Genomic DNA, 22,038 nt, shown 5'->3' with positions numbered 1-22,038 from the left:
ACTATTTGGTTCCATGCACATAAAGTTCAAGAACAGGTCAAACTAATTTATGGTGGGGGAAAAAAAATCAAAACTGTTGTTGCTTCTGGAGGGTTAGTGTGGAGGAAGGATTTGTTGTGAATGAACACAGGAAAATTTTTGAACTAATATTCTATGTTTGATAGAATTTTGCATTTTACAGGGGTATTTGTCAAAATTCATATAATGCTACATGAAATATTTGAGAATTTTATTATTTGTGATTTTTACCTTCAAAGATAGAAAAGTTGGGCAAGCAAATATTGAACTCTAATGATATACATGCTACTGTGTAGTGTACTGAAATGCATAAAATTAGACTGAAGGGCTGATTGAGGGTGGATAAATATGTAACAAAACATGCATGTAAAATATTAATGACAAAATCTAGATGCTAGTAAGATAGGTCTTAAAAATTTTCAGCTCTTCTGTAACTTGAAATTTTTCATAATAATATATAGCAAAAAATTAAAAGCACTTTTCATATCGCATGCGCCACTTTCTAGCTAACATTCACGGTGGGAATGCTTAAAAATAATTTAAAAGTATTTCATTTCCATAGAAACAAGAAATTTGCATAATTATATTTGACTACAAACTTTTATTCAATTTAGTTTGTCTATTTATTCAGATTGGTCATATTTTTGCTATTTCTTTGTGTTTTCCAGTGTTTAAATTATAATTGGGCAATATTTTTTAATCTCTACAATCAAGGTTAATTTTATAAATACACACTACATTACAAAACTTCTTGGTGTAAATGGTTGAATGATTAGCCAGATGTTGAGGATCTGATGGATTTCAATTTGAGCACTTTAGTGAAGCCACTGAAAGCAATATTTGTGGAACCAGAGTAAAATGGTAAATTTGCAGGGGGTTAAAGTTCTCTCTCTTTACATTCCATTAACCAGAACATATAGGATTCTAGATTTTAAATATTAATTTCACATTTTGTAATGATGCAGAAATATAAAGTTCCTTTCAGAGCATTTTATGAAGTAATTGCAGAGTTGATAAAATCTTTAAATCATACAGGTACATGGAAATCCTGATATTCCCTAAAATGATTTGAAGACACCACCTGATGCTGAAACACTGCAGATCAACTTGTTACAATCTCATTATCATCAACATTTGATGGTAGTGTAAACAGGTTTTCAAAGGGGATTGGCTTAGAAAGTTTTCTTCCTTTCTTTTTGATTCACTGTTAGTCAACAAGAACCTACAAGTAGCCTTTCAACCACTTACTTGATACTATACTTCTTAAGAGAAAGAGCCTAGTGAATAGGCATTTTAAGGACTTGATAGTCGTGAAGAAATTGATGTATTATTTTGAAGGAATATTTGGTATATGTAACCTCCACTAAGTAAAAATTTACTTAATAAAACCCACGTTTAAAAGGAACAAAAACTCAAAGTATTTTATTATTAATTCATCGTCTTTAAAGATGTGGTACAATCAAAATGACAATGTGGTACCATCTCACACCTGTCAGAATGGCTATCATCAACAAATGAACAAACGACAAGTGCAGGAGAGGATGTGGAGAAAAAGGAACCCTCGTGCACTGCTGGTGGGAATGCAGACTGCTGCAGCCACTGTGGAAAACAGTATGGAGTTTCCTCAAAAAACTAAAAATGGAACTCCCATTTGACCCAGTGATCCCACTTCTAGGAATATATCCCAAGAAACTAGAAACACCAATTAGAAAGGATATATGCACCCCTATGTTCATAGCAGCACAATTCACCATAGCTAAGATCTGGAAACAGCCTAAGTGCCCATCAGGAGATGAGTGGATTAGAAAACTGTGGCACATCTACACAATGGAATACTATGCTGCTATAAAAAAGGAGTTCTTACCATTTGCAACTGCATGGATGGAACTGGAGAGCATTATGCTAAGTGAAATAAGCCAGTCAGAGAAAGATAAATGCCACATGATCTCATTCATTTGTGGAATATAATGAACAACATAAACTGATGAACCAAAACAGATCCAGAGACAGAGAAGCATCGATCAGACCATCAAACCTTAGAGGGAAGGTAGGGGATGGTGGGGGTAAGGGGGAGATATCAACCAAAGGATTTATATGCAAGCATATAGGCCTAACCAATGGACACATACAACAGGGGGTGAGGGCATGAGTGGGGGGGATGGGGGGTGTTGTGGGGATAAGGACACATATGTCATAACTTAATCAATAAAGAAATTAAAAAAAAAAAGATGTGGTACATATGTATTATGCAATACTATTCAGCCATAAGAAAAGATGAAGTACTATCATTTGCAACAACATGGATGGACCTTGAGAATATTATTCTAAGTGAAATAACTCAATCAGAGAAAGCTAAAAACCATATGATTTCCCTCATTTGTGAGATATAAAACTGAAAATCAAAGACACAGACAACAGTATGGAGGTTACGAGAGGGAAAGGGATAGGAAGGTAGTAAGGAGAAAAGGGGGCCGAATATATGGGGATAGAAGATAATTTGACTTTGGGTTGTGGACACACAATGCAATATATAGGTCGTGTATCATAGAAATGTATACTTGAAACCTATATGATTCTATTAATCAATGTTATCTCAATAAATTTAATTAAAAATAAAAAGTATCTTCTTTGAAGAAAGCAAATTTTATACAAATAAGCTATTTTAGTTTATATTTAACAAATATAGTTTATAGATTATGACCATACACTAATATTTGGTGGAATTTTTCTTAAACACTTGTCTAATAGCACAATATAGCTGTACTCACAACACATTTGATTTTTCACATGGTGTTTGGTTATTTTTGAAAAAAAATATTTGTAGACTTCATAAATTTTTCACAAAGTCCTCTCTTAATACAGTGCTATTCAAATAATTTTTGTGTGAAGCACATCTCCTATCATAAAACTTATTTTTGATTATCTACTTCTAACTTATTATTATATGAGTCATATCTGCCAAATTACCATTGGGCAATGGACTTTTAATGTAATAATTGACTTTATGAGATTCTGTGACTTATGTCATATTTGCAACTTTACTTCAAAAGCTATTTTCTTATTATTAACTTATATTATGTGAAAATCAGAGAGAAGATAATAACATTCAAAGATGTGATCCTGATTGGTCATAATAGCCAATTATGAGTGGACAATCATGTTAACTAGTGAATATATTTATACCATGACAAACTTCACTGTCTTATGTATTGTCAGAATTCAGGTTATATAACACTTAAACAATGAATATTTAAACCAGGAGGTGTCTGTTGATGTTTTTTACTGTTAAATATAATTAATGTTACTGATAGTGGCTCGTTAACACAGAGATAATTTATATAATAACTTCTAAATAATCTCAATCTTGATTACCTGAAAGAGACTGTATGAAGTTTAGGAAGATGTGAGAAGATCAAGAGAAGAAAATAGACTATTTATAGAAAACAGGCAGAATTCATCAATGTTTTTTTTTTTTTTCAAATGCCAGATTTATGCCAAATTTCAAACATTGTTTTTATAGATTAAGGAAGCATGTAGAGATCTTCAGGGTTTTTCTGTCATTCTCTTGATATAAAAACATATCAGCCATGGTGCATTGTGGGGTAAAGACCTGTTATTGAAAGATACTAAATTTGCCTCAGCATTTTTGTTCATCTTTCTATTAGAATCTTTTGTCATTCTTGTGTGTAAGTATTATGTAATCAGTACCTATGGTAGAACTTTTCTATCTAATTTCTTTCACTATGGTTATAATATTGTGCAGTCTTTAAAAAAGCCATTTATGTATTTTGGATTATCTTAAAGACATTTTGTGGAATATTAAATATGTATTTTATTACATTACTGCACAGTTAAAAGAGCACATTATAATTTAGAAGTAGTAAATATTAGTACGCGAAATTAAACTCTCTATAGAATCTCTTCACTTATTCATGAAAATATCAGCCTTTCCCTGGTTATTCTTGGAGAGAATTAGCCACAGAAATGGAGCAAAAGAGCTGGCATATTATAGTAACTTTAAATGACTTTTCAAATAAAGATTTGAATTTCAGATAACTTAGGGTAAATTTTAAGGCCAAAGTTACAAAAAAAGATGTGCAATAGAAATATAAAAGAAATATAAAACCAGTCATTATAGTGTGTGATAGCATTTTGGGTTACATTTGTAGTTATATTTAATTTCTCTCAATGAGGTATTTTAATGTGATTTTATGAATTTTTGAAAGTGGTGTTAATTTGAGATGTTAGAGTTGTGACCATCATTACAGGTAAAAGGTGAAGGGAAGTAGGCGTAAATGTGTAAACATTACATCACAATCAGAAAAAAGTCTATTTATCTTCTTAGGTGCTTATTGCACTGTAGTAATTACTCATATTAAGCATTCAATAAATGTTTTGGAATAGACGAATGCATGACTAAATTGATCAATATATACAATAAGAAGTCCTTGTGCAAAGAAATGGCTAGTTCACTTCATTTTCTTCTGTATCTTACTGCTCCTTCATTATACTATATCTATTTTCCATTGACACTTCAGACTGAGGGAATATTTTTACTATCTAAAGACAATAAACTAGCAAATCATGCAGATACTAAGAAAATCAAGTTCCGCTTAACAATTGTCATATCAATTGTCACTTGAAAAGCTACTTCCTAAGGTCATATTTCTTAAAATATTAAATTTATAACTGAGATCGACAGATTCAGCAACTGGGGAGTAATTCCAGCATTCTATAAATACTTAATTTTTTTCTAGAAACACATGCTATATAAATAGCACAAGGTTTATACTTCAAATAACTCTAAAAATGTGATATTATAGTGGTTATTTCTTGAAATTCTCTTTCCCTCTCTTTATTTTTTAATAAATCTTTATTGTTGAAAGAATTACAAATGTCTCTTTTTCCCCCATTGACCTCTCCCCGCCCCCCCAGCCTTCACCACCCCACCGTCGGTATCTATTGGTTATGCACATACATATATGAGTTCATTGGTTGATCTCTTCCTCTCCATCCTCCCCTGCCTTCCCTCTGAGGTTTGACAGTCTATTCCATGTTTCTATGTCTCTGGGTCTACTTTTGTTCATCAGTTTATATTGTTCATTAGAGTCCACTTATGAGTGAGAGCATGTGATACCTTTCTCTGACTGGTTTATTTCGCTTAACATCGTCTTTCTTAATCCCCTCCTCTGCTATAGATCCTGAAAATTAATCTGAAATATTTGTCATAGTACATCTAACCATGAACACAATTTCTCATATAACTGTATATATACAATTCTTAATTCTTCAGCCAATGCACATTCATATGTTTGCAATCAATGACCATGCAATCTTAAATGCCATTCATCCACTTCCTCCATTTCATTTTCTGCTATAAAGCTTTTTACGCTATTTTCAATTCTGTTCTTTCTTTCATATTTATTCAGGATCTCATTTCTCCAATACCATTTTTAAAAGAAAAGAATATAAGTCAGATCAGATTAGTACCTACCCTACTGTAGCCTAATTTTAATTTAATAATATCTCTTTTAATTAAAATTTTTCCACTTTATTGAGATATGATTGACAAATAAACATTGTACATATTTAAGGTATACAATGATATGTTTACACTGTGAAATGATTACCATAATCAAACTAATATATCCTTCACATATTTGTGTTTGGTTTTTTTTTTTTTGGTGGTGAGATCACTTGAGATCTACTTTCTTAACAAATTTCAAGTGTACAGTACATTATTATCGCTAGTCACCATACTGTTCAAAGAAGACATACAAATGGCCAACACGAAAGATACTTACCATCACTGGTCATCATGGAAATACAAATCAAAACCACAATGGTTTTGAGATATACAAATGCCAATTCTTGATTTTAACAAAGCATCTGAGGTGTATATGTAAAACCAGAGGAGATGACCTGAACCAGGGTAGGCAATGCATGGCTGTAGGCTCAATCCAGTCCATGACCTGCTTTTATACACTTGTGAGCTATGTGTGAGTTCTTACATTTTAAAGGAGAGAGAACAAATTTGCCAATGTTATCACCAATACGGGTTTAATCTCCAACATTTATAGGGAACTCATACAACTTAACAAAAGAAAGATAAACAATCTAATCAAAAAATGGGCAAAGGACCTAAATAGACACTTTTCAAAAGAGGACATTCAGAAGGCCAAGAGACATATGAAAACATGCTCAAAGTCACTAATCATCTCAGAGCTGCAAATCAAAACAACAATGAGGTATCATCTCACACCTGTCAGAATGGCTATCATCAACAAATCAACAAATGACAAGTGCTGGAGAGGATGCGAAGAAAAGGGAACACTTGTGCACTGCTGGTGGGAATGCAGACTGGTGCAGCCACTATGGAAGACAGTATGGAGTTTCCTCAAAAAGTTAAAAATGGAACTCCCATTTGACCCAGTGATCCCACTTCTAGGAATATATCCCAAGAAACCAGAAACACCAATCAGAAAGGATATATGCATCCCTATGTTCATAGAAGCGCAATTTACCATAGCGAAGATCTAGAAACAGCCTAAGTGCCCATCAGCAGATGAATGGATTAGAAAACTGTGGTACATCTATGCAATGGAATACTATGCTGCTGTAAAAAAGAAGGAATTCTTACCATTTGCAACTGCATGGATGGAACTGGAGAGCATTATGCTAAGTGAAATAAGCCAGTCAATGAAAGAAAAATACCACATGATCTCACTCATTTATGGATAATAAAGACCATTATAAACTGATGAACAAAAATAGATACAGAGGCAGAGCAGCATCGAACAGACTGTCAAACTACAGCGGGAAGGCCTGGGAGTGGGGGTGGTAAGAGATCAACTGAAGGACTTGTATGCATGCATATAAGCATAACCAATGGACACAAGACACTGGGGGGTAAGGGAGGCTGGGGGAATGTCAAGAGGGGGAAAGGAAACATATGTAATACTCTTTGTAATACTTTAAGCAATAAAAAAATATAAAACAAAAATAACAACAAAAACAACAGAAAAATACATGAAAAAACCATAAATGGCCCACTAAGCCTAAAATATTTATTATCTGGTCCTTTATAGAAAAGTGCTGACCCCTGACCTAAACCATTTCTAAAGTTCCTTCCAGCTCTAATAAGCTAAGTTTTTAAGGCACGGTCTCCTTGAAATGTTTGCATGTTGCCAGATTTATATAATACAAATAGAGGCCCAGTGCACAGATTTGTGCACTGGGGGGGGGGGGGGGGGGCGGGGGTCCCTCAGCCTGGCCTGTGCCCTCTTGCAGTCGGGACCCCTTGAGGGATATCCACCTGCTGGCTTAGGCCCGATCCCTGGGCAGTCAGACATTCTTCTCACAGTCCAGGCTCTCACAGTCTGGGGCCCCTCACTCCTTACTACCCGCCCGCAGCGGAGGTGGGAGAGGCTCCAGCCATGGCTGCTGCACTCCCCGGCCATGACCCCGGCTTCTGGCTAAGAGGTACTCCCCCTGTGGGAGCACAATGATCTCCTGCATTGAGCTTCTGTCCCCTGGTGGTCAGTGCTCCTCATAGCGACCGGTTGATTTGCATGTTAGGATTTTATTATATAGGATGCAGGTCATCCATGTATATTTGAATTTCAAATAAATAAAATGTTTTTCAGAATAGTATGCTCCATATCTGGGATTTACTTATATTAAAAAGTTATTCATTATTTTCCTAAAATTTAAACTCTACAAGGAATCTTGTATTTTATCTGGCAACCTTTTGACTGCAAATATATGTGAATGATCTGGTAATATTTTGTGTTTAGTGCAGTTTGAGCAGTTTGTCCAAGTGCATTGACAGAAAACTCTCCTAATTTAGGTCTAGAGGGAGAATTATTTATCTTTAATCTAAAATTTTTCAATTAAAGTTGACACTCAATATTATATTAGTTTTAGGTGTACATCATAGTGATTAGAGATTTATAGACCTCACAAAGTGATCCCCTCAATAAGTCTAATACTCATTTGATACCATACATAGTTATTAAAATGTTATTGACTATATTCCCTATGCTGTACTTTATATTCCTGTGACTATTTTGTAACTACCAATTTGTGCTTCTTAAATCCTTTCACTTTTTAATCCAACCTCCCCAATGTGCCCCCACCTGGCAACCATGGATTTATTCTGTATCTAAGAGTTTGCTTTTGTTTTGTTTGTTCATTTATTTTGTGTAAATTCCACATATAAATGAAATCATATGGTATTTGTCTTTCTCCGTCTGACAGAGGGAGTACTGGGTGAAAGGTCAGAGGCCTTTGTCTTTGGACCCATTTAATCTATGCCTATATCAAAGCATTAAATTAACTTATACTTACATACACCACATGAGAGGGAACATAAATGTCTAGAGATAACAAAGAATCATTTTAAACTTCAGATGGTCTAATTTAGTATAACAATTGATAGTGGCAGAGAAGAAACGACAATACATAGAAAGATTTAACAATTAATGATGTATATCTGGGCCTGGAGGACATCAATTTCTTAGTGAAGGAGACAAGCTACTTCCATCACGACTATATAGAGAAGAATTATTTTTGTGAAATGTGTTTTGCAGACTATGCATGCATTAGATAGGAGGGCCTTCTAAAATTTGAAAACATCATATAATTCTGGAAGGGGAGATAAGAGCAAAACTAGCTAGGTCTACTTTAAAGATAGATGGAAATATGTTCACTAGCAGAGCTTTCTTGAAGGCCCTGCAAATATGTAATTTCAAAACAATGATGTGAACAGTGATGTGGAACAAGATGGATTATGATATAAAATAGATCAGCATGCTTTGGGCAAGATGAAATAAGTCTAATATTTGTAAACTAATATAAATAAGCGTATTTATTGAATGTGATGAAAACCTGTATTAGAGCAGAGAGCATAGAGTTTATACGAGGGTCACAATTGCCACGGAAGTTTCTGGCTTTGAGTTAAAAAGCAGAAACATAACACTCTAATCTAGAGATTTATGAGGCATTAATGTGGGATGTTTATGCCTTAAAATGCATAAACAGTGAAACAATAGATGGCATTTTAAAAGGCAGCATTTCAAATGATCTAAATGTAAATTAACCTGATATATGTGGATTCCATTTTTAAAAATAAAACGAATGGGTTTAAAATGAAGGGAACACATTGCTCTACAATAGGGAACAATTCTATACAGATATGCTCTGGGCTTTCAAACATATGTTCAAACATCTGAACAATGGTATGGTTGATTTCACAAACTCTAATTGTGTCCAGAGTCACACATTCATCATTTTTAGCAATTCTCAATGTTAGCTATTTTCAAGTGATTGCACAGTAATCATTTTGGATATTTATACATAATGCCTTTTTATTACCTCTACAAAAAAAGTGAATTATAAATCAATTTAATAGGAAAATGTATACAGTTCTCAAATTTCTACCTACTAAAGAAACAGAAAAATATATAAACCCAATCTTTAGGAAAGAAAACTCCCCTTTATTCTTTTGCCTTCTTCTCCTATTGTTTCTATTCTTTGCATTTCCCAAAATGTTAACTATGTACAGGTTCTTTCCAGAACACAGTTTTGGCACTGCATGTGCTAATTTGAATAAAGGAACTAATTTTAAGTGGCTCCTTTGCATTTTATACAAAGAAAATGTCAACTGTGCTACACACAGGAATCCACAGCAGATAAGGCTTTTCTATTCTTTCTTAAACCAGGTGTTAGAAATGTGTAAAAAAAACAAACACACATTGTTATTGAAAAGCACAAATGATAGAAAAGTTCAGCAGTTGTTTTTGTAGTCATCATTTTCCATTCTTCTTCCATATCAGTATAAAAAAATATAACTACAAAACTGCATGAAGAGCACATTCCATGGGATACACTTCCACATATTCTGGAGTATGTGTACACTAAATACAAGCTAATATTTACATAAATTAGAGATGTGGTTATGTAAATATGGTAAAATGCAGAAAATCATAAATGTGGGAATATCACGAAAAGATGTGATTAGATATTTACTAAAGACCTATACATAACTGCTATTAGTATTGCAGAATGAGGTATATGTGCTTACAGCAAATTTATGGAATTCACATTCATGTAAAGGAATTCAGTATTTGAATAAGAGAAAAGTATTAGCAACAAAGTGTTAAGACCTTGACTCTGGAGTAATGTAGCATTTGATATGCATGGGGTACATGTGTATAATTATGCCAATAGCTAGATATAATAAGTAAAATTTTTCAAAATTTTTTAGAAAATTTATGTTGATTTCAGACTTCTATTCTACCTCAAATGATTGCAAGTCATTTCATTTACGTTCTTCTAAATTTTTTTATAGAGAACTCTAGAGGATAATCTTCAGTGGTATATAATTTGGTAATTGAACTCAAAATTTAGTTGAATTGCTTAATTTTTTGAAAGTAATGAATATTTATGAAAATTAAGGGTTATTTTCCATTTTTTCAGGACAAGGAATTCTAGCCAAGGTTCAGAGAATACTGTACCAACAGTATTTTTTTCTAGCTCTTTTATTGCCATGTTTTAAATTCTATGACAGCCATTGAGAAGCATCCTAGGGAATTTTTCTTAGTTTTACTTCAAGCATATTTGTAAATACCATAGTCTAAATATTTTAGACCTTATCTACAGAAGAAGAGAAGAGTAAAATGTAAGTGTTATGAGTCGTTCTTCAACAACTCAAAGTTAGGAGGGCTGCCTGACTATTCACATCAGAGATTGAAATGAATAGAAAATTTGGATAACTGTTCAAATTCAGAACTAATTTGGGTGGTGAAACAGTCAGGGATTGATTTGAGTCTTTAATTTACTACAGAAGAAAGCAATTTTTATATATTTTTCATTTTTCCTAAACACTATGATATTTACCTAATATACCTAAATAGCTAAATGGTTATCTAGTTATTAAAAAGTAGTTCTCTTTAAATTTAACAAAAACCCCCCACATTTGATTTCCTTCTATATCTCAGGTGCTATGCAAGATGCTGAGTTAGAATCACATGAAAGAAAACAGGGACTTTCCTTAATATTTTATTACTTAGGAGAGAAAAATAAGTAAATATACTATGGAAATACAAGATAGCAGATACAACAATAGAGAAAGGTACAAGATATTAAAAGAATGTAGAGTGGTAAACCAAAAGCAGGTTGGGATGTGAATGACAACAAGATGGCTTCCCAGAGAAAGTAATAATTCACCCAAGTCTTTGCAGAAGAAAAGTAGCTAACCAGGTTTAGAAGAACATTGCACATAGAAGGAACATTGGTGAGCGTGGGACCTGACACAGGCTAGCACGTGGAATGCTGGGAATTATAAATCCCTTGGTATAAGTGGATTACAGTTTCAATGGCAGGATGTTGGAGGTAAACGAAGCCAGGCATCAATCAGATCATGAATGGTAACGTGTCACGTAAAAAACAAATGTATTTGGAAAAACAATCAAGTACAGATCTTTTGGAAAATAAGTCTGTAAGGGATCCAGAGGAGTAAAACAGTAAGGGAAAAGAAGTCTTTCAATTAGGAATAAAAACTTAAGTGAGAATAGGAACTTCAAGATATTCTCTTCAACTCCAAGCAGCGTCCTTTCTCCCAAAGCACTTTGTTTTTTCAAAAGCTGTTCTGTTTGTGAGTAATGTCAGGGAAAGCACATAAGAGAAGACAAATTTAATATCCCAGGTTGGAAAAGGCTAGACTATTCCATTACTGAATCTAAAAGAGAGAGAAATATTGCTGTGGCAGATGCTGCAAAGCACTTGCTGTCAAATCCTTCTGTCTTCTTTTTGTGTGTTGAACTTAAAAGCACTCCCTGAATAAAATTCCTCCTTTATAATCTCTGTCTAGGATTCTTCTTCTCAGGGAACTCACCCTGTAACAATAGGCAGTGAAGTAAGAAAACAGTCTGACTAGTGAGCGCTCCTAGCAAGGTGAAGAGTCATCCCTGATGTTGAAGCAGAGTTTCATAAGCTGCCCCTCACTCCAAAGTCCAGAGCAATGGCGAAATAAAACCCAAGAGGTTTCATGTTAGAGATCAATCTGGGGGAATACATTTTAGAGGTAATAGGGGCTCTCAAATTGATTCTAATGTTGCCACTTTGAAGATAGAGAAACCGAAGATCAAAAGAGTCATGATTTCCCTAAAACCCCACAACTAATTAAGGGCTGGGATGAGTTCCATGTCTTCTCACTCTTAGTCTACTGCCATTTTCAGTAAACCTATGATTCTCAAATCGATGTGTTCCCAGGAATCTGCCTCAACTTGTTAGCAGATCTGACTGCAGCTACAGGAGAAACATTAAAATTCTGGAGAATGATTTCATTTACTCTTTATACCACAATGCATATGTTGCAGAATGTAAGGAGCATGGGACTTTTACGATGAAAGAGAAAAGAAATTCTCAAAATCTGTTGGTTAGAGTTGAGTCTCCTCTGCTAGTAGGGATAAATCAGTGTAAATGTTTGAAAGAATTGCAGGAAGATATACTATTATTCCCACATATTGAATTTCTTTCCATCTTAATGAAAATGTATTCTAGTTTTATGTTAATATAACAGCATCTGTAAGAAGATTTTTTTCTGTTTTCTCAAATTCTTATTAAAGTCTCTACAGCACAGACAATACAAACAAATGGTGATAACTGCCTCCATGTTTAAAGAGAATTTTCAAACATATCCGAGTAGTATATGCTAAGAGGAGGCCAACTGATTCAACTACTATTACCCCAAAATCTATAAGAGAGCAAGCTAGATATTTATTATACATAGATCCAACAGAAGGTTTAGAACAGAAGTGAGCATTGTGACATATCTTGTCTCCACCCTTAATCAAGTGAGAAAGTTCTGAAAAGAATTACTCAGAAATTGTGGACAGCTGGATGCACACTAACAGAGCTGAAGCAACTTGCAGGGCCCCCTCTGTTGCTATCTGTGCAGGGAGCTCTTGGGAGAACTTGACATGTATTCCTAGAGTTGGGAGGCATGGGATGGAGATGGGGGCCTGCCTTTTGCTGGGAGAATCCAGAAATTAGAAGGATTCATCTATGGGATTATATGCACTTCTGTCAGTTGGCAGGACAGCGATGAATGCAATTTCCTCGGATACATTCCTATATAATAAAAGGCTAATATGCAAATAGACTGAACAGTAGAACAACTGGAACAACTGAACAACTGATCGTTATGATGTGCACTGACCACCAGGGGACATGTGTGGAACTTGGTGAGCATTGGCCATGGCGGGATGGTGGAGCAGGTGAGTGGGGGCACCAGATGAAGGCGGGGCACCGGTTGTTGTCATTGGGGTGAATCTCTGGTGGTTACTGAAAATGCTTTGCTCCTGTGTGCCGCAGTCCTCCCCAGTGCTCGCACCTGCTGCCGGCGCCGGCCCCACTTGCATCCGCTGCTGGTGCCCGGTGCCGGTCCTGATCATTCAGTGCCATCAGCAGGTGTGAGCAGCGGCTGCTAGCCCATATCACCCCTGAGGGCTTTTCCACCTCCCCCTGCCCCTGAGGGGCAATCGGGGCAGTAGCCGCTGCTCACACCCACTGATGGTGCTGGCCCCAATCACCACCAGTGGGTGTGAGTGGGGTCAGCACCATCAGTGCATGGGAGAGGCAGCAGTGGGAGTGGGGCTGCTGGTAGACAGGGGACCCAGGGGGGCACAGTGGGAAGGGGCCAGGTGGGGGCACGGAGGATGAGCCGAGACCTGCCCCTGTGCCAACTGCAGCCTTGCAGCCCACAGTTCCTTTCAAGATGCACGAATTAATGCACTGGGCCCCTAGTTGAAAATAAGGAAGGTGTCAGGTAACTCGGCTCAGTCATCTAGAGAGAATCTGTTTCAAGATGTCAACTGCATCAGGTGCACTAGCCAAAAAGGGTAGAAATGTACTTCCCAGATGGTTGCTAAAGGAAATTTGCAAGAGATGAGCTGAGGGTACACAACCCACAGCAGAGAAATGTGTTGTAAAGAATCAGCAACAAACGATTGCTGTTTCTGCAACTACAGAATGCATTTGCTGCCTACACAGAATTACAATCATCACATGTGAAGGAATAAGACTTCTGACGCCTTTCCTGATTCCTTCTATCACTGATTTGAACTTGGAGGCTCAAAATTTATGGAGAAAGTGTAAGAGGGAAAGAGATGGGAGGGTATGAGCAGCTTCATATTAGGTGTGGGGTGAAATTGGATTAGTTTGTTAAATTGAGTTAGACTACTTAATACCTGCAAGTGACCCGAAAGCTATGAAATAGATCCAGATTGTCTCAAAATAAGGGGAAGAGAAATCTGGTAGGAAATACCTTATGTTAGTGCTGCGAGAAATTAAATTATTCTTGAGTGTAAGTCAACTTAATAAGCTAAATTCATTACTAAGTCATTATAGATGGCATTGTCTCAATGTCTATATCCTATACTTTAAGGGAGATTTAAAAATATTATAGACATGTACAGTGGTTAAAAGAACAATTTTTGGCATCAATCACAGTTTGAGTTGAGTTCTGGCTTTGCCGATCTCATTATGACCTAGGCAAGTTACTTTCTCAGTGCGACATTCTTCATCAGTAGGATGGGGATATTAATATAGTTTATACCTTTTGTGGTATATTCCCAGCCAACCATAATTATTCCTTATTGGTAGCTGCTTTCTGATCTTTGGTAGGATACTTTTGGCCAGAGTGACTGGGTTTGAGGTGGTCATCTTAGCCACACATCTCTTTCCTAGGCTCAATCCAAGAAAAATCCAGCCTCTCTATGGGGAAAGACACTACAGTATTGATTCAAAAGCCATTGTCAGCAAGTGGATGGTGAGAAGAGTGAAACTTGACTCCCACAAAGTATCAGAGTGCTTTTGTTCCTAGTTGAGTACCTTTAAGTTTTCATTCTGTGGTTATGTGAGGTGCTGCCTTTATATTTTTATAATAATTTTTAGAAATCCTTGCTTACATTAATTTGGATCAGATGGGAAGGATAGTTTTAAGAACTTGGATTCAAATAGCAATTCCAAAAATTTACATGGGCAAGTTACTTAAATCTCTGCATACATTGTCTCTCCTGAATTATGAGGAGAGAATAGCATTTACTTCAAAATCACACTCATTCATGAAAAATGAGTCATTACAGGCTAAGATTAAGAACAATGCCTAACACATATTAAGCATTCAATAAAATATTAGGTATTATTTATTGAATTGCTTGGAAACAAAAATAACTACTAATATAGTATTATCTGATTCACAGGGTTGGTGTGGTGATTGAAGGAGAAAAATGCAAGAAAAGAGCTTAACGTGGTAGAAAGATTGAAATGGTAATTGTTAGCTGTTATGTGTTGATTTCTCATTTTCTATTTACTGCACCTGGCATTTATCTACAGAAACATCGAGTTTATACAAAGCATCCATTCTTCATTTTTAATCTACAAGTAACAAAGAAAACTGCAGGCAAAGGGTGATATACATATATGTGAGCATTGGTTTCAATTTCCATATCTCTCCATATCTATTTATACTTATATGGAGAGATACTTATATCTAGTATACTTTATTTTCTATACTAGAGCAGAGAATAAAAACATACCCACAGAAACAGCTTAACAAAATGGATTAAAGCAATTGAAATAGGTACAGTATTTCAAGGACAGACAGTTGAAAGAATAAGTTCTTTTGCTCAGTTGGTACTCAATTTCATTAATGAAATTATGAGTAAGAACATATTGTGGCCTTTTAAATACAAGTTCTATTAATTTTTTTCATGCCAAAGGCATATGTTGAAGAAAATACTTGCCTAAAAATCAACTTCCCATCACTTATTCTTAATTAGCTCTGGTTATCACAGTACTTTTGTATTGTCATTGTACAAGGTGGGGCAAAAGTGGGTTTACAGTTGTGAGTATGTGAAACACAGAGTTTAGTCTTGAATTATTTATTATTATGTTATTTATTTGTATTACAACTGTAAATCTACTTTTGCCCAACCCTGTATAATAACATTTAGGGCCGGTTAACATTAGCCTTTGTTTTTACTGTTGATCTATTCTCATATCATCCACATTTATATTTTTCAATTCTGTGCAATGATTTATTCTAGTTAATTAGAATACAGAATTTTCTTTCAAATCCTTACTATTTAATTCTAAACAGTACAACAAATGTATTCATGCAGCTTTCCTACCATAGTTTAAAATGTTAAAATGACAGATAAGAAGATAGAATGCAACTAATCCTATTTAATTTAATTATATAATATATTCTCATATGGAAAAGGTTAATGTTTTCTTTTTAAAATAAATAAATGATAAATAAGAAAGGGTATGGACTGCAGGAACTAAGAAAAAACAGCCATTGCATTTAGTATCTGGCCATAACATTTACTAAATTTCTTGTAAACAAGAACAATGGGCCCATTACAAATTTGAATAGAAGGATAAAATTAATGGAATAGTTTTTCTTTAATTTACTTTAGTCCCATTTTTAGACGAAGGAAATGACCAGAACTCACAGTTTTACCTTAAAAAGGAACTGGTAAAAAGTCATTCTTACATATCTATTTTCACAACAACATAATATTCTCTTCATCTAGAAGACAAAATATATGTTATCCTTTTTTGATGGATGGGGGATATATATATTCCCTCCTCTTCCCATGTGAACATTTCTGGATTATTACCAATGTCAATAGAGAGACTGATGAACATCTAGATTTTACACAGTTACAAGCACCAGGATGGGGAGGGAGCTTTTTCTACTAATGAACACGTTGCTCCCTGCTGGAGAATGCAGCAACTGATAGTGGAGAAGAGCACAGAGGATTGGAACCTTCAGACCGCCTCTGCCTTCAAAAACAAAATCCTCTGTCTCTGACCATAAGTATTCTTGTCTCCCTTCAGCCCTTGTCCTTGACTTCAATCCCCATTCATTTGCAACTTAACATCTTAATATTTTAGGAGTTTCCATAGACTAGTAAATATGCTGTATTGCTCTCTGATTAGAAAGACAGACTTTCAGACATGGTTATTATGTTTGAAAAGACAGACACCTATTTCTTGGTCCTTTTCTGATGATGCAGATGATCAGTTCTCTGGAGAGCAGATAAATCAGTGTTATATGTTGATTAATGTTCTGTTTCTATGCCTTCTTGGCTCTGGAATATCTGACATTTAGCCACCTGATCTAAAAACTTAATAAATAAATTCAGACTACTCTAACACATCTTTAAAATATATTCCGGTTGTGGTAAAACCAAAGGCATCATTAAGGCAGTCTTTTAAACATATATATAACAAGACAAAACACCCAGTAAAATCTCTCACTTTTATTTCCAGGTTTGCAATTTACTCAGTGCAGTTGACCTTTACGCATATATAAAATATATACAGACAGGATTTCAAATAAAACAAAAGGTTTCTTGGTTTTAATGTATGGCATTTAAATACTCCTTTACTGCACTATTTATAAAACTGTTTTATAGAACACTAAAAAGTATGGGGCTGTTTAAAAATGTTAATCCTATAATTAATAGTCAGAGGCATACACTTCCCCCCAAGCACAAGGCACTGATATTCTAAATCTGTCACTCTGAACTTTACAGTAGGAGACAGCCATCTGCCTGCATGCAACCATCTGAAACAAAGCAAGACTATATGCTCTTATGTTTCCCCTGGTGAGATGCAGGATCATTATGATAAAGTAGGCAACAAGGTTGAGCTCATATGAATTAAGATAAAAAAAAGAGCATATTGAATCAAACTGATTCTATAAGTCAATGTTATTAGGTGATTGGATATGGATGATTTAATAAAGTAGAGCACATGATGTAATGCTCTACCTAGCTGTGTTATTCTGAGGGTTAAGTGAAATAAGATTCAGGAAGTACTCGGTGCAGCATCTGGTACACCAAAATTATTCACAATGTAGTTTATATAATTTAGATGTTAAATGTAGTCAACAGAAACTTAGCAAGAAATAATTTTCATAGCAATCTATCAGTAAAGTTTAAACAATTTAATACTGAGAATATTTCTAAGACATATTATATATAATATACACATATATATGTGCATACATATATATGTGTATACACATATATATGTATATACGTAAAGTGAGGAGAGGAGAAAAAGAGAGAGAGAGAGAGAGAGAGAGAGAGAGAGAGAGACAGACTTTGGTGAAACTTTGATTTAAGGGACTGTTTATCCACAACAAGATTTCTACCAGGTAGTAGAAACTGGCATACAATACTGTTTATTTAAATCTACTCTTAGAAATTGTGGCATCTGACCAACCTGGATAATGCTATAAAAAGTCTCATTATGGTAGCAGATTCCTGAGTCATGGGCCTTAGGCAGTAGTCATTATCTGTCAATCTGGATTCTAAGATGCATACCGGTGTGATTTATATTTAGAGCATCATACTGAAAACGTAAACCTGTTCTTGACTTCCTCTATAACTGAAATAAGAAAGTTACTTAATTCCAGTTTAGGGGGTAAATGGTTAAAAGAAAATACTGATCATTTTTAAATTTAGAAAGAACATTCCCAATTCTAAAAATGTATATTACATCACATTCTAAATATTATATTGAAATATTTTTTTCCCCAAAGGAGGCAAGAATAGCAACAAAGTTATAGGTAATGCTATCATGGCCGATAATCTAAAGAGTCCTATTGAATGCATTTTTGATTAGTGCATCATACATCTCAGATGTCACTGACAAGATTTCTTTAAGAAAAAAACAAGTCATCATCTTGGTAATAATTATTTACTCACATTTTCTGATTATTTTTCAGTTAGAAATAAGTAATCTATAGTGGATTACCTAGTTTTAGCAACACATTATCATTCCAGTCATTAGTTTTCAAAATATTATAAATTCAACAGGAAAAAGAGGTAGAAAGTGAATAATATTCTTGGAAAAAGATAAAACATTCCAAACAATGAATACAGAGCAGAGATTCTTTTCCGGAGTTCAGGTTCCTGTATTCTGTCACCTCAAACACCCAACGTTATTAAACTTCAATCAAGTCTTAGATTTAACTCCAAATAAGCCTGAATTACTCCTATTCTGAAGAAAAGTATAGGCCACTATCTGAGTGTTAAAGCTACTGAGTAAGGAATTAGGAGGAAGAACTGGGGGATTCATTAGGAGAGGTAGGAATTACGGCTAGAGGGTCATTTGTATTCTAATGCATGTGGTTGACCAGGACATATCCTCATTAACTAAAGACTCCTTTTACAACATCAATTTCACCACTGTCAATACATCTGGGTTAAAAAATTAAAATATCAAAGTATATTTGAAGAAGGGAAGGAGGGTATTTTTCTAAGACTCTACCTAGCATGAAATTCAAGAAAGAAAACACCCTCTCAGATTTTTTAATGGTTAAGAGTTTTAAATGGTTAGGATCTAAAAGAGCTTTACAATCCAAATTATGTCCCTAGAACTCTATTCACAGAATGTAATATAAATGGTCTCAGATTGTAGCTGAAGAAGGCAAGTCTCTTGAGATTTTCAGAGATATGAAATATTCACTCAAAAATTAAGTAATAATGATGTGTCGTCAAAAGCACTTTACAGTTAAAAAATAGGCTTTAAGGACACAATATTTTACCATGAACATGAAAATAGACTATTTCCATTTCTGAGCTTCTTACTGTGTTTACTTGCTTACTTGGCTGAATATTAAAACATTTGCTACAGTCACACAAGATCATTTGGGAAGAAGAGTTGAATAACATATACACATACCTTTGAATTAGGTTTGGAGGCCTCACATTTTGGTATTAAAAAAGGGGTTATTTAACACAATCTTGAATAAGTAATGAATTTCTCTGCTATCTGAATCATTATCCACTAGTAATCCTCACCCCCACTTCCCCAATTTAAAACCAGTGATTAATTTTACATAGGAAACAATGACACTTTTAAGCTATTAGTGGAGGGACACGCAGTCAGCTGCCTCATAACCTAAGGTCTTTGTAATCTGCCCAGGGCGTTTCTGACTGTAGGTGCCCAGCATGGCTTTAATTAACTGACTCTCAGGAGGCCTTTAGATATTGACAATAGGAAAATTTCCACTTCATTCATAAATAATTCCATTAATGCTAAAATTATGTTTTTAAGTATTAAAAAATAATGTACTCTTCTGACACACCAAAATAATTTAAATATAGAGATCTGCTTATGTGATTTGATTAACAAGCAATAAAAATAGCATTAATTAGAACCAAATTATTTCTATGGTGACAAAGGATGGAATATCAGACTTTTAGAAGAAACTATGTAAATAACATTACATTTTCACTTTAACTTCTTTTTGGTGGCAATTGAAAATATATTTTTAATGGTAATTTGAATAAAAATATCTCAGGTTTGGCTTCTACATTATCGAACTGAAAATGTTCTTTCAGAATTGATTTTGAAGTAAAATTATACAGAAGTTTCTTGTTTGAGCTCCTATCCATCACTGTGTGTACAATAGGTTTCCATTCTCTTCCTCTCTCTAGAGAAGTTTTTAAAAAGAAATACAGAAGGATAATGAAGATTGATTACCTTGTTCGCAGAAAGGGCCAGTGAAATGTAGTGGACAGTCACACTGGAATGAGAATGCACCCCTTGAGAGGAAGATGGGATGGCAAGTGCCTCCATTGTGGCACACATCCTCCTGGCACACCGGTGGCACCGCAGGAGAGGGGCTGAGGGAAGTCCCCATGGAGTCCACCCCTTCTGTCCCACCAGAAGGAGCCGTAAAGGAGGATGTTGCAGATCTAGATTTATAAGCAGATCAGAAAACACAGTATAACTAAAAGTACCAGAAACTTAAGTAGAAATGACAGAAACTTTTGTTTAAAATAAGAGAAGAACCCCGCCCCCCCATTCATCTAAGGTTTAAATGAAAGCAAAAAGAATTACTATATTTGTTTTATAATCATGGAGTTTTTAAATGTTGAAAATGTCTGAGCCACAGAATGTGAACCTGGGTGAATTGTCGATTTATGTGGTTCTGAGAAGCTAAATTAATTTCTTTAAAGTAGTAAGAAACCTGGATATATTAGCTGCCATAAGCGTAAGAGTCATTTTTGTGTAAAGGAATTACACAGTTCTACCTTGGCTATTCTAAACGTCATGAGCATAAGATCAAGAAGTTAGTCCATGTTACATTTTCATGATAACACTGCTTGAACTTCAGTTATTTCTAGGTTGAGAGCTAGAAATATGTATTTCTCAAAGTGATTTCCATTCATTTGTAGCAGGTATCCAGGAGGTATTAGAAATGCCTACAAATGATTCCTTAACAATCTTTCACAAATTATATTATCAGTCTAATTTTTCTTTCTTAATAAATAATAACCAAAAACAATTCCCTTTGAATCACCTTGAATTTCTTTATGTTTGCTTTCATAGCCTCGTGATAATCAAATTCCTCTCTACTTCTCAGCCTATTTTATCATGATTTCTCATAAGGAACTTAACTTCTCTCAAGCCTAATGAGATTCCTATTAAAAAAGACCCTGAGCTTTCCAAATTTGGAAATTTTTTCATGTCACTTTCTATGCATCATTGTTCCTCTCCTGACCTAATGTGTTAAGACAAGATCTAAATTGTTTCCTCATCATAGCCTTCCTGGTGGCTCCTGGCCCACGAAGATGAAATTGATGTTTCTGTCATCTCTAAAGTTCCATAACATGTCATTGTACCGATGCTCAGATATTTCTCTCCTGCTTGTAGTAGACTTATTATTTTATCCACAGCCACTCCTGCTCGGTTGTACACTGGCCATTGTTTCTCCACCTTCCCCACACACAGATTCCTTATTTTGTCAGAATTCCTTATTCACAGTAAACACTTTATAAATACTTATTAAATTAATGTCTGCAGTGTACTCCAGAGTGCTACATACTGTTTGGGAAGCAGTGCTTTTTAAAAATTCAATTAACATAATCATTAATCAAATTACCTTGTTAATATGAAAAATCTTGCTGCAACATAGTCAAAATT

The 22,038-nt window shown here is 34.8% G+C and overlaps 1 protein-coding gene across 1 annotated transcript in view; it reads right to left on the bottom strand.

The window, feature by feature from the left end:
- EYS (eyes shut homolog) overlaps positions 1-22,038 on the bottom strand; it is a 1,239,289-nt gene that overhangs the window by 356,429 nt on the left and 860,822 nt on the right. Inside the window, 1 exon segment of the mRNA XM_070419099.1 lies at positions 20,593-20,807. Coding sequence (XP_070275200.1) covers positions 20,593-20,807 — 215 coding nt within the window.

Source organism: Myotis yumanensis, unplaced genomic scaffold (assembly GCF_028538775.1).
Source record: "Myotis yumanensis isolate MYYU_CA2020_CCGP unplaced genomic scaffold, mMyoYum1.0.hap1 SCAF_6, whole genome shotgun sequence".
Taxonomy (NCBI): domain Eukaryota; kingdom Metazoa; phylum Chordata; class Mammalia; order Chiroptera; family Vespertilionidae; genus Myotis; species Myotis yumanensis.
This window is presented reverse-complemented; position numbering and strand designations above follow the sequence as displayed.